Raw genomic sequence first — 14,210 nt, forward strand, 5'->3', positions numbered from 1 at the left:
TGTTAGGATTGTTGTCAGGTCTTAAAAGACATATTCAGGATCTTTGCAAATTGCTCTTTCGAAACAAAAGCCAGCCATTGTGACTTGAAATGGTAAGATTTCAAAAAGTTGTCGTGTGGGTCACATCAAGGTATGCCATGCAAAACTAGCTGTGTGAGTTCAGACGACTGGGATGAGATAATTATATAATTATTAAGGCATTTTGGAAAAAATACAGGCTTGTTCATCAAACACAATGTCAAGGTGGTGCACAAGACTGCCTGTGTTGTTGATAATTTAGTGATTAATAGTTAACTGTTATTAGAACTCTCCGTGGTGTTACAGTATTTTTCTCACATTTTTATACATTTTAATTTCTTTGCCAATAATCTGCAGATTTTCTTTGTTAGGGGACATTATGCAAGGAGCTGATGTTGCCAGCTTCTGAGTTATACCATACAGCTGATCTTGTTTGTGTTATGAGCCCTGGTGATGATGAGAGCAGTGATATGTCTGGTGTGTCAGTTATGACAGTGTCTCCAGAAGGAGTGGTACGATACTGGCCTAGTCTTATTCATGGGAGCAGCACAATTGACATGGACACAGATTTAATAGGATCACAGTGTCATTCATTAACAGCTTTTCAGGTATAATTCATGTACAACAATGTTACACAAACCATTTCAAAATGTAATTCAAAGTGAAATGTGAGTTGGAGTCTATGTTGATAGCACTCCTGGCTCTGCATTGACCCTTATATTTTTATATCCGAGTCATCCTTAGAAGTTCTCTTTGTTGTGAGTTAGACTAATTGGACAAACAGACCATACTGTCGTAAAAGAATTTTTGTATGTGTAAAAGCTGTAACATGCCTACTGTAATTAGATTCACCAGAACTGGTATATTGTCTACCAGTTACATGTATATTGACAAGCCACATAACCTTTAATAATGTACTGTTTTTACATGTGAGCATGAAGCATTTTGAAAGCTGCGTTTTAGAAGTTGATACTTGTGAATGACAATATTTATAGTCTAATTTCAGTGTATTCCAATGCTAAATGATTATAGCAGTTGACCTCAAATTACTGTTAGTCTGTAAGAGAAAATTTAAACAGGTTTCTGTAACTATTAACCATGAGGTTAAATTTCAAGATATCTAGGGCTAATTAGAGTGTGAAAACAGCAACTAGTATGTTATTAGGACCAAGAGGGCACTTAAATGGTGAACCTTCTCAATATCTTTTGAAATGAGGGACTTTCTAGCAGCAGTGATAACCTCCAGGAGAGTTTTCCTGTTAGGTGTACTGTTTACATGTATGGAGCCATTGCATTGAAACAACTTAGAAATCATGTGTGATTTGCCCACAAAATGAACTTGTTAAAATGCATGGTTACCAGTGATCTTAATTAATGGAACAATTTCAAGGATGCATGTTGTTTTATATTGTGTTTCCCAGTGATTATTTTATACTGAAGAAGAACATGGTTTCAAAGACAATTCATAGGGAAAAACAACAAGTATAAATGAACATGTATTCTTTCTGTGGTATTCAACATTCATTCCATGATTAGGAGAGAAAGGAAATTAAAAAGTAATAATAATAAATTAAAATGTCATGGTTGCCAGACTGGTGACCAAACGTGAAAAGTTCACTATTGAATCAAAGCCAGTCGCAAACTGGTGACCCCAACGGTTGCAACATCACGCTCTTCATGAGCAAGGGTTTCATGCTCAAAAAGTGTTAAAAAAGTTTAGTCTCGCAAAATATGCTTCTTCCATTTTTGGCAAAATAAGTGACCACCAAAATTAGTACCAATTAGGTGAAGTATGCACCATCTGAGATTGCCTGTCTGACTAAATGTAGTTGTACTTTTTGATGGGTGCTTTATAGGTTGGTTAAAACAAACTCTTTTCTAGAAAAAAATGTTAAGACCAAATACCTTTAGTTTATAAATGTGAATGTCAACTGTGTCTCTGTCTTAATCAGAATCAAGTAGCTCCATCTGTGTGGAAGATTCACGATGAATTAGTGACCCTATAAAGCTCAAATACTTTGCATAAGCTGTGCAGTGTTGTTGTTGGGGTGCAGTGCTGATTGAAGGGTAGTGTTATTAGTATGTTTGCTCCTGTAAGAGGCACTTATTCAGGGGCAGCAGTTTAAACAAGTGAAGCTTCTTCAGGTTGATACATTAATGGGTTACACTTACTTTTGCCTTTCATCCAGAAACACGGAGAAAAAAACAGGAATTTAGCATGCATGTTAAGGAAATAATGTGCTCTGATTCCCCTGCAAATGGCTCTCACTTCAAGTGATGTAAATTGTCCACTAAAATAGCACAAAATATATTTTTTTAGCCATTTGGATGTATCTTGATGACAACCACCAATGAGCTTTTGCTGCTGACTGGTTCACAGGTTAGGAGATTTCTTACCTTTTAGACGTAGAACTCTGAAGCCACATTCATACAAAAATTTCAGTATATGAAAGACTGACAATAACATGGTAAAATTATGATGACAAAACACGGGACTTGCCTCAGGCCTGGTTTATAACGGAAAAGTCACTCTCTGCCTTTTCTAAGTCATATGCATACAGGGTTTGTTTTGTTGTTGTGTCTATAGTCTTCAGTGCACTGTCACTTATTTTTATATGTACATGTATTCTATACAAAAGGAATCTTTTCACCATGTTTTTTTTATTTCACTCTTGCACATCATAGCAAATTAGGGTACTTTTGCCCTTGTATATCAATATTATCTGGCTAATTTAAATTGTCAACTAGCTTTTGGTTACCTTCTCTTCTTTGCTTTAGAAGGCCATCAGGTGTCAGAACCTTAATGCATCAAACAGTGTTTTTACAGAGCTTGGTCGACGTGTGACATCTTTCATATTTGGTTCTCAACAAGCGAGTCAGGAAGCTACTGTAAGTTAATTATCAGATGGCTTTTGTGTAGAACATTAATGAAACAAGGAATTAATTTCATGTACATTTTTTAAGAAAACCTGCACTGTCAAATGTATAATCAGGAGTTTTGCTATTACTTTTGTTTTATACTGTACAATTCTGAAAGTAATTATAGTCCCTCCAAAGAAACTCTTCCCTTGATAAGAATAAGAAAGTTCTACAAACTGTGTGAAAAAAATTGTGAATGAGGCATAATGAACTTGTATTCTGCAATCTTTTATGAACTATTTTAGATGAGTTTCTTAAATTTGTGGGATCATGTGTACTTAAGGCATCTGTTGGCCAAGTATCAGTCGATACTATTGGCTGATATGTCGACCAACACTCGGGTGACATATCGACTGATACTCGGCCAATATGTCGACCAATACTCAGCCACCATATCAACTGATATTGACCAACACGCATGTCGGCCAGCACTCAGCCGATACTTCACTGACACTCGGCCGACACTTGGCTGATACTTCACCTACACTTGGCCAACCTACGCTTAGTTGGTCGGCTCTTGTTACTGACTCCTTTCTTCTCCAGTCAAATATTAAATAATCTTCTCTAGCCCTTTGAGAGGGTCTTTCGGCAGGCCTCGTCCATTTTTGATTTTTCTTACTAGCAACATTCATCTATCTCAAAGACTTTTTTCCAGCTATGCTTCTTGAGACCTTAAGTTGCATTAGATATGTATTCGAAATGACAACAGTTTGAGCTGTATCCTCACTCTATCAACATACGAGCATAGATGATAGAGATTCTTAGGCCTATTCCAAATGTCGTGCTACTGCCATGCCAAACTAAATTCAAGAATAAATTCTACTTAAGCAAGGCAATAGCACAACATTTGAAACCACTCAGTTCGGCAGGCTGAATTAAGTTCAGCATGACTACTTAGCTAGGCAGGCCTTGCTGTGCTGCATGGCAGTAGCACAACTTGGCTTCAAACAACATGCTTCTGCCGTGCTGAACTGAATTCATAACCTGCTGCATCAGCTGCTGTCGCTCTCTAGCATTTAAAATAATCTTCAGCAAAGCAAAGCACATTTTTTTCAATCTTTGGCGCGACTGAATTAAATTCAATGTTTGAAACCACTGCAGTTTTTTTTGTCATCTGCCACTCCCAGGCCAAATTCATTTGACTTTCACACAGTAGTAGTAGGATGTTTGGACTTGGTCTTAGTTCGTGATGCTTGTACTGTGCACAGTGTATTACTGAAGGGTATGAATTCATTTGTATGTTCAAGGGTTAACTATTAGTAAATTGTAAATTACTTTAAGTATCACGTAATTAAATTTGATTCATGCAGAATTGGCAGCGAGTCCTTGCCAGTGACATCATGGCTGATAAGTCAAGGTAATGTTAAATGCGTGTAGCTATGTTACTGCATGTATAAAGTCTTTTACTCCTGATTGTTTCTTCATGTACTCTTGCAAACATAAGTTTGTTAGAGCACATGCAGTTTTCAAGGGAAAAGAAAAACTATATGAGAAAAACTGACCAAACCACACCATTATTTTCTTTCCCCCCCTCCCCCCAAGCTAGAATGGGTAAAGAAAGGATAGTTTCTTGTGGAGTACTACTTGGAAATCAGAGCTATAAATCAAAACTGCTTTTGATGCAAGCTTGTTGGTAAACATGCATCAAAGGATCTGATTACAAGACTTTCAAGCAAATTTGTCCTTTATGGAAAAATATTCTAAGAAGGCTGAAACTGTAAATTAAGATCAATGGAAGTAGGGATGGCCAGTATTTAGAAGTAAAAAACTCTCAATTTTCTTTTGCAGGTATTCTTAAGGGTCATTTTTTTCCATTTTGAGCTCAATTGGTTGTTATCATTAAATTTTTGAGCTAAAAATATGGCCTCTCTATCTTCATAGTGGGCTACTTCCATGGACATTTGAAAGTTCTTCAGAGATAACAAAAGAAACTCACTTAACCCCCCCTCCCCCCTCCCCCCCAAAAAAAAACCTTAAAAAAAGAAATGCAATTGTCCCAATCCTGTTTTGGTTGTTTGGAGTATAGAAGAGAAATGAATAATAAGTAATATTCAGTACTGCAGTCTGTGTAACCTGGAATAATAATAATAATGTTCTAAGTACATGTATGTGTCAAGGACTTAAGAGTACTAAAATTATATTTGACAGGGAACTGTTTGTACTGAGTGGAAATCAGCTGTTCATATGGCAGGTTTTTCGAACGGGACCAGGCAGTGTTCATGAAAAGGTATATGTAGTCAACGTGCAAAGAAAGCTGTGTCTGATTACCCAGGGCTAATGGATTTTGCAGTCAGGATAGAGGATTTTGTCCCTGTAGGAAATTCAAATCACAGTTTACTTTTAGAGATGAAATTTAGGGGGTCTAGTATTCACTTTAGGGCTTTAGGGATCCAACCAAATTTCCTTAGCCACAGTGTTAGAAAATTATTAGCACTCCCCCATTTGCCAAATGCAAGTGTGAAAAGGGTTGTGCAAGTACAAATCAATCACTTCACCATTTGGTGAGTGAGATTTTCATTTTTGGGAAATTAAGCTTAAAAATAAATTGATAACTCTCCTTTTTATTTTCCACTTTGGCAAGAATATCTCAAAGCAAAAAGTGGCAGTGTCTTTTTTTCCATATTTGTTCTTTCGAAATACCCAACTAATTTGCCAGTAAAACATAACTTAAGCCATGGCCAAATGATTGCAAAATTTCAATGCAACATATTGCAACATTGTTGGGGGCAACAGGTTGTGCTCATTTGGCCATCCTTTTGCCATGTGCTGTGACATGTTGGGTGTTGTTGGCTCAAATTTGACCATCTTCAAACTTGAGCCAAAAACACCCAACATGTTGCAACAGGGTGGCCAAACGTGCATAGCATGCTACACTCCAACAATGTTGCGTTGAAATGCTGAGATCATCTGGCCGGAGCTTTAGTGTTAAGTGGACAAAATGAACTACAACTTCCTTAGCTGCCGTGAGAATTAATGTAACGGTTACACATGTATGAAGTGATACTGCTGGTTTCTAGTTGAGCCGGCAGTAATTAGTGTGTGAGAATTGAAGAAATCATGGGAGAGACCAGGATGTTTGCTTGCTAAGAAATGAATCTCACATGCAGATTCACCCTAGAAACTGTTTTGAAGAATAACAAAAGTGCCTCAGTTGTAGTTATTTTTGGGTGTAAGGTCTTTTGGTGTAATTTTTTAATGAAGGAAAAAACATCAGTCTTCCACGTGGGGATGAGTTGTTTACTCCAATGTCTCGATTCTAGGGATATGTGCAAATTCAGTAGTACCACTGTCCATTTAGCTCTTTTTCAGTTAAAACTGAGGAAATGTGGAAATATTTCTAAGGAGGGCCAATAGTTGATGAAATTAATAAGGATAAAACTGTAAAATTGGTCTGCGATCCTAAGAGGCATCTTGTAAATGGACCAGAACAAGAAAGCTCGACACAAAATGCTAAGCTGGGCGTCTGTGATCAGGAGCTGTAGGAAAAAACGCATGGTTTGCGAATCACCGCGGAGAATTTTGGGGGGGAAGGGAGGAATCTTTCTGGGTGTGTCAAATGTTACTGGGTGTGTGGATTTTGAGAGTCACTTGCCCGAATGGTGAGTGCTGTCAAAATTTCCAACATTGCACAGCCTGCAGGTTGTACAAGTTGTAATTACTTATTTAGCCTTGCTAAGCCCTCAGCTTGAATTTTCTTGACTGTAGCTCTATAAATAACTGTACAAAGTTCCCTTTGAACATGAGATACTGTAGAAATGTATACATGTATTTGGTGTCGCAAATCCATAAGGGATTGCCTGTCAATCAAAGAATTCATTTGTCATTGTTATGAGGAAATTTTTTTTCTTAATTGCTGTATATAATGATTCTTTCATTTGTTTTGCTGCAAGCATTGTCAGTAACTGGGTGCCTCAAATGTGCTGCTTTTAGCATGGTTGCTTTGCCAAGCCTGCTGTTGAATCCACTGTTTCTATATTTAATTTGATATTGTTTGCTTTGAAGTTTGTTTGGTTATAAGACATACATCCATTATTTGTCCGAGGTGCTTTGCAAAATTATCCCTAAAACCACAATTTTACTCTAAGAAAACTAGCAAAATACCTAAAAAACTAGAATTTATATTATGTTCAGCAGGTTAGTAATGACTACTAACAGTAATCCAAAATTTCAAAATCATGTAGGATTTGGTAAAATTTTGAAATCTTACATTATTTTCCTTTCATTGCACCAAAAAAAGAGATGAGTACTTTCACAAATGTAACTCTTCCAAATTAATTGCTAAATTTGTTTTGCAGCTTGTCTTCCAGCTAAGATTGGATAATTTGTTCATTTCAGCTGCTGTTAACACACCACAGGTAAGTGTTGTTGGCTGTGCTCTGGAGTCTCTGGAGTCTCTCTGTAGCTTAGATAAAGTCCCTGCTTTTTGTTTGGGAGGTGATATTTCCATTGCCATTGGGAAGTCCCATGTTTCTCTCTCCCACTCCTGTGATCTGATGAACATCACATCTTTCCTATAATCAAGATGGTGTCATAAATTTGATTGCTTGTGAATGTCAAAGTTTATATCAGGAAAATAAGGAGATTTGTGTAAGAAGTGATTAGAGAACACAACAGACATAAAGCTTGTTCATGTCCAAAACTTCATGGTTTTGAAGTACCCCAATAAGGCTGGGCGCCTTCCCAATAAGGCTGGGTAATATTAGGCTGGGGGCCTTTCCAACAAGGCTGGGCAAAATTAGGTGCAACCCTCACTAGTAAACCTAGGCTAAAGAGGCTATTCACATAAGATGTCAAGCGAGCAACATCCACGGTGGTAGTGAAATAAAAACTCTTGAAGCAGGGATGATTACAATCGATAAGCACATATAACAGCAGATTGGTAGCATAACAGACATATCTAGGGGAATATCATCCAATCAGAATAATCATGAAGGCATAAACTGGCAGCAAACCAACATGCTGCATACATAACAACAGATAAACAATTTACCTCAACCCGTGATGAAGTCCACTAGTATTGCAGTTAAAACATAGCAGTCATCACTTCAAGATGACTCCATCATGAGATAAACAAAAAATGTTTATCTTTCTTTCAAGCCCACATTTTTTCATGACAATTCTTTTTTTTAGCTCGAGGCACAGTCAGCTGATGACATCATGGTATGGTGTCTAGACATGGCTCAGTTAAGGTGTGGTTCCACAATTTACAAAATTATTGTATGTTGTATGGTCATATGAGAGCATGGAAAGTGACATAAGGAAGCCTTTAAAGTGCTTTTAATTCCCACAAAATTGTTGGATTTTGTTTGTTGAGTTTTTTGAGCAAATGTTTTGATACGTCTACATTTTCATACCATTAACAAGCTGTGCTCTAGGAAAAATTCTAGGGAGCCCTTTGGGCACCCAACATTCTAGACCAGGGTGTCCAGAGGTCAAGCTTGTTGGCCTGAATGAAATTGAAAAAAAACAAAACAAAACAAAACTTAATTAAGTGATTAACTGTTTAAAATTATTTAATAACATTATTAATTCATATATAATCAATTGACCCTCAAATAAAAATTTATTGCATTGTTTCTAGGGAATTTATCCTATTTACAGATGCCAAACATGAAAGGGTTTCATGTAATTTTTACTAACATTGTTGTCAAAAGTCCACAAAGAAAGACAAAATTTACATGTTTTTTAGTTAAAATTGTTGATATATAGAGAAAAATTAAGTCCTCTTTCCCTACATGCCTCTGATAATTTAGTTCACATTCTCCTTCAACTAGGGACTTTTCATTCACATTATTCAAACCTCAAGAACTAAGAAGACTTTTTGTTGACACTACACAAAGTGCTGTCTGCATCACTGCAGGCCAGTGTTAAAAGTAGGCATCAAAGACGAACTAAGCCATTTTTTTTTTACTTCACAGATGGATTTAAACATTCTGAATTAAGCCATTTTGCATTGTAAACATCAATACAACACAAGATATCAAAAAGGGAAAGACAAATTATTGTGAGACTGTTTTTCATCTCTAAGTTAAAGCTCAGCCGGCCAGGCAACTTGGTTTGTTTTTCTTGTCTTCCGAAGATGGAAGCTGGTCACCTAAATAATAATAATAACAACAACAACAACAATAATAATAATAATAATAATAATAATAATAATAATAATAATAATATAATAAATATAATAAACTAATATTTTAAGGGGAGGCCTCCAATCCCCTAGAGGTGGTCTTCAAGAGGGTCCTCTAAAAAATTAAAGTCTAGAATATTCATTAAATGTTTAAAATACAAAAGTAATAAAAGCTAAAAATGTGATACTAAAACTCAGGTTTAAAACTAGAACTAGGATTAAACATCTACTGCTAACTAAGGTTAAAAATGGTTAAGTAAAAACTGTTTCAGTTTGTATTTAAAAAATCCTCTTTGGTATAAGTTTTTTCAGCTCACTTGGCAGTGAGACCCAATCGGTTATTGCTTTATAATACGTTTTGTTTCTGCACCATTCCGTTCTTGGCTTGCTAGTTTTGGGCATGCAACCATTTCGGGCATTGTAACGGTGTTGTTGCCTCATGGTAGTTCTGAACACATCAAAATTTTTCAGTGATCTCTCCTTTCATTGCGTCGTGCACAAGACAACACCGATGACCAAGACACCTTGCATACAATGGGACCCACCCCAACGATGTTGGGACCTCAGCTGATGTTACTTTTCCCTTTACAATCTTGTTTGCAATGCGACTTTGAAATTGTTGCAATTGTTTCATCTGTGTTGTTAGACCAGGTAGATCTCCCCAAACGATTTTCTGCATAATCTAGGTGTGGTAGGACAAGGCCATTAAAGTATGCTGTGAGACTTTTCTTGTCAAACATATGATAGATTCGGTTGAACACTGAGAGGCGATGTCCCAGTTTTTGTTAAAGCCTGTTGACTTGAATCTTCCATTTCCATTTCTCATCCAGTACTACTCCTAGGTACTTAAAAGATGAAACACAATTCACTTGCTCTTTATTACTTGGGCGTATCCCAAAGGGAGCCCAAGTTTAAAGTTACGCTTCATTTTTGTTTGCGTTCAGTCACAAATCGCCGTCTGGTCTCTAAGGCGCATGCATCACCTGTGCATGCGTACAGCACGTGGAATTCACAGAAGTTGTCGTCATGAAAAGTCAGCATGGATTCCGTGATTTCTGGGGCGATGAAATGATATACATACGAACACACTGTTCAAGGTAGACCAACACTAAAGGACATTAAGCGTTTTCGGAATGGGTCGGTCTGCAAGCCTTATGAGAGATCAATTTACGAGCGAACATTTTGAGTGAATTTATCAAGAATCATGTTATATCAAAGGAGCCATCAGCCAGGGCTGTCAACTCTTCAACTTGATAAAAAGCATCTTCATAAGCGTCATCGTATGATCGTGAACCAAGTAGAATCCCAGCACGAACTCAAGAATGTCTGAGCAACAAGAGCAGAAAGGTTAGAAAATTTGTTTACGAATGTATCTGTCCGAGTACACCTAAGTAAAACGCGCCGGGAAACTTCGTTAAGTATAATAAAGATAAAATCTCGAACTAAACGATATTTTCTCGTTATTTTCTGATAACAGAGCTATGTGTCTTTACAAGAGTGAAACCCATTGAGCAAATTATTGCACATTTAAGCTGAAAGAAACTAATGTACATGTACGTTGACCCCAGCAAAACAATTCTTGGCTTGCACTGTCACGCAATCCTGACGCAATAAAAAATTTACTCGACAGCCATTTAGTGTATTAATCAAGAAATTGTGATGTTACAGGAGATTAATAAAGATGACACTTTGCTAATTTTTAATTCTGTGCGTTTTCCCAAGCTCAGATATTCGTTGAAATATTTCGCACAAATTTACAGAGACGAGCACCTCCGCAGTACGCGAACATTGCGGCTGGAAAATAGTGTAAACATCTGGAGCCTACTTTGGCTATCTAGGCGACTGATTATTTGCACTGAACAAACAAGCATTTACATAAGCATTTACATTCACAAGAAACATAGATCAGAATTTATTGGTAATTATTTGTTCAATAAACATTGTTCTTCATTCAAAAAGCTTGAAGTACTCCTTAAACATACTGACAAACAGAAATTCCCACGAAACACCAATTTCAATCAAAGTTCCCTTTTTTCCAAAAAACAATACCATTTGCAAGGAGGGATGAAGCTAACAAATGATATCCCTGCAAACTTTGCTATAGTTTCCCTTTTAACCCCCAAAAAGTAATAAAACATTGTGTGGTTCCAGAATATGTCCATATTCCCCCACAGAATGCATTGGAAATTCCTGAGGGTGGCAGTGGTCTCAAAGGCCAAAAACTTTAAGGAAACGTATGACACTTAATTTCTAGAGTGGGGGGATTAGAAAAAATCCCTTCCGTGTGGGAGATATGAATAATTTAAGAAACTACACATTTTCCAAAATCTCCGCAAAAGAAAAGTTACTTCTTCTCTAAAAAAACTCTCCCAAATCATTCTATAACCAGAAGAATGCGAAGCAAAGGACACTATCCCAAAGGATTTACATCTAATTCGTAACTGGTGTTTTGATAATTGTCTTCTGCTCAACCTTGAAAAGACAAAGCTCATGATCTTTGGCAGCCGCCCGATGATCCATAGGCTATCTGATTTTAAGCTTTCGCTGCTCAGAAAGGAACTCTTGCCGTCAGAGTCCATTAAAGATCTTGGTGTAACATTCGACCCCACTCTGTCATTTGACAACCACATTTTAGCGACAGTTTCATCCTGTATGAGTAAATTAGCCCAGATTAATTGAGCAAAGCACGCATTTAACTCCAGCCTATTAGTGACTATCATCAATGCGCTCGTTTTCAGTAAGTTGTACTATTGCTCTACTGTATGGTCCAGTACCACTGCTTATAATGTGCAAAAACTTCAACTCGTTCAGAGCTTCTCTGCTCAGATAATTAGTGGTACATATAAATTTGAGCATATAACTCCATCACTCAAGAATTTGAGGTGGCTTCCCGTAAAAAAGCAGCTTTACCTTCGAGACGTTGTTTTCGCTTTTAAGTGCATGACGGGCTGCGCCCCGACCCATCTGACATCACAATTTGTCAAAAGGCAACAAATATCAAGCAGAACCACAAGAAACTCACAACAACTGAATATTTCCCTGTGCAAAACCACTGCTGGTCAGAGATCTTTTTATTACAGAATAGTAAAACTATGGAACTCTTTAGACAAAGACTTAAAACTATGTGAGAGTTATGCAAATTTTAAGAAAACTCTGAAGACAAAACCTCTCAGCGAGTTCTTAAATTAAATTTTTCTTATTTCTTTCATTTTTCTTTCTTTCTACTTTTTTTTTTTTACACCAAGTGTACTTCATACATAATATATAACTAGTGTACTTTGTACTTATTTCACCTCATGTATTATATTGTTCACTGAAAAACCTTTTAAGGATTGTACAATAAAATTTTATCTTATCTTATCTTTATCTAATGCTATCATTCAAAACAATATCTGAAACAAGCTGGGTTGAAAAGTGTTAACCCATAGAACAAACATGACATTTTAGTATCTGAGTTCATTTCAATAAGCAATACTTTATCTATTTTTTAAAATCCTGTTGGCCACATAGATGGACTCAAATGCAATCATATAGGTTGAAAGTTAGCATTTTACTGCCAAAACCTTCATTGCTTTACTTAAAAAAAAACGCTGACCACAGACCAGGCCTAAAAAAATGGACAGTGGGCAATATACAACACAACTAAGACTTTACCATGTCAATTTCCTGGCGTTTACAGCTCGATATGCCAGGAAACACGCCCAAGTTTACGCAGATATGCGTCTTGTTAGTAGAAAACTTAAAGTTATTAAATGACGACAACATTGTTTCATCAACATTGCATCAATTTAGTCTTCTTTACATTTACTGTTAATTTGTTGCTGATGTACCAGTTGGAGATTTGGTTGAAGTCATGTCGAAGTAGTCTGAGGCGACTGGGCACCGCTGGAGCACAGCCTTGATTAAGTTCTGAAAGTACACACTGTAAAGTAATTGAGAGCAGTACTTGTATTTCCAGCGTTAGACCTGTTCAAGAAAGCAGTGAAAAAATATCTTAAAAATTGTTATACTGTAAACTGCCACTTATAAGTCATAAGGTAGATATATTTAAATGACGGCATCAAACGCACTTGCAATCTTTGATTACTACTAGTCAAATTTGATAAAAATGTACACCGTATGAATAAAAATCAAAATGTAAATTCTCTTTGCTCCCGTCATCATTACGTCAACAGCTCATGCTAGTTTTCTGTTTCTATCAAGTTTTAGAAACACAATTTTAAACCAATCACCATGCGTATTTTCTTTGGGCTGTTTTGTAACCATCTTTAAAACCTCAGTTGTTGATGAAAAATGTTGATTTTAGCAATAGACAAAGGTTGAAAGTCAGCCAGGGAAATCACAAGGTAGACATATTAAAGTGACAGCGTCAAACGCACTCATAATCTTTGACTACTACTAGTCAAATTTGATAAAAATGTACACTGTATGAATAGAAATACAGTAAAGTCTGTTTTTTTTCCTTGCTCCCAGTCATTATTTTGTTCTCAACTCCTGATAACTTGATTTTCAATTTCCTTTGAAGGTTGGAGTTATTGGAGTTTTCAATCTATCAAAAAGAAACCCGATTTTTGTTTAAGAGATGTTCTTATTCTTCAAACTGTCAGTTTTGCACTCAGTTCTGTATAGTTTTTAAGCTTTATGGATAAATTAAATGTGCAATATTCATTTCACTTGGTGAAAGCCTAGCTTGGTTGTGAATGTTCACAACTGGTGGCATAAATGTGTAGAAATGTTTAGTACATGTTACATCTGCTGTTTTGTGTTGTTTTTTCTTCAGTTTACCTAACTGTGCATTTATTAAGACATTCAAATTTCTTTTCACTTTTATAGTTTTGGCATCCTTGTATTGGCTGCAGTGGCTTTAAGGGGGCCGCAAACCATGCAGTTGTGTTATTTTCTAGGTGAGATAATCCAAATACGCAATCAGTTGGTTGGTTAATTATGTAACATTAATGTTCACTTGTGGTATGAAATAAATACTGACCTCTTGTTATTTTTAGGGGTGGGATGATACATTTGAAAGGATATAATTTATCACAGTTACAACACCATCTGTACAATTTGGGTTGTGATAGTCAATCTGTTAGTGTCAGTTCATAAGCTGTTGGTGTAACTGCGGTCAGTTTCCTTTTGTTCCTGTCTT

General features: G+C 36.5%; 1 protein-coding gene across 5 annotated transcripts in view; it reads left to right on the top strand.

Moving 5' to 3' along the window:
• LOC145484908 (nuclear pore complex protein Nup133-like) overlaps positions 1-14,210 on the top strand; it is a 97,862-nt gene that overhangs the window by 10,576 nt on the left and 73,076 nt on the right. For 4 of the 5 annotated variants that reach the window (XM_081463531.1, XM_081463535.1, XM_081463534.1 and 1 more), the window contains 8 exons: positions 390-626; positions 2,339-2,398; positions 2,797-2,907; positions 4,248-4,294; positions 5,086-5,164; positions 7,233-7,292; positions 8,068-8,126; positions 13,898-13,968. In XM_081463531.1, coding sequence (XP_081319657.1) covers positions 390-626; positions 2,339-2,398; positions 2,797-2,907; positions 4,248-4,294; positions 5,086-5,164; positions 7,233-7,292; positions 8,068-8,126; positions 13,898-13,968 — 724 coding nt within the window. The remainder of the gene's footprint in view (positions 1-389; positions 627-2,338; positions 2,399-2,796; positions 2,908-4,247; positions 4,295-5,085; positions 5,165-7,232; positions 7,293-8,067; positions 8,127-13,897; positions 13,969-14,210) is intronic. The other variant, XM_081463532.1, reaches the window with a different exon arrangement.

This window comes from Orbicella franksi, chromosome 4 (genome assembly GCF_964199315.1).
Source record: "Orbicella franksi chromosome 4, jaOrbFran1.1, whole genome shotgun sequence".
Taxonomy (NCBI): domain Eukaryota; kingdom Metazoa; phylum Cnidaria; class Anthozoa; order Scleractinia; family Merulinidae; genus Orbicella; species Orbicella franksi.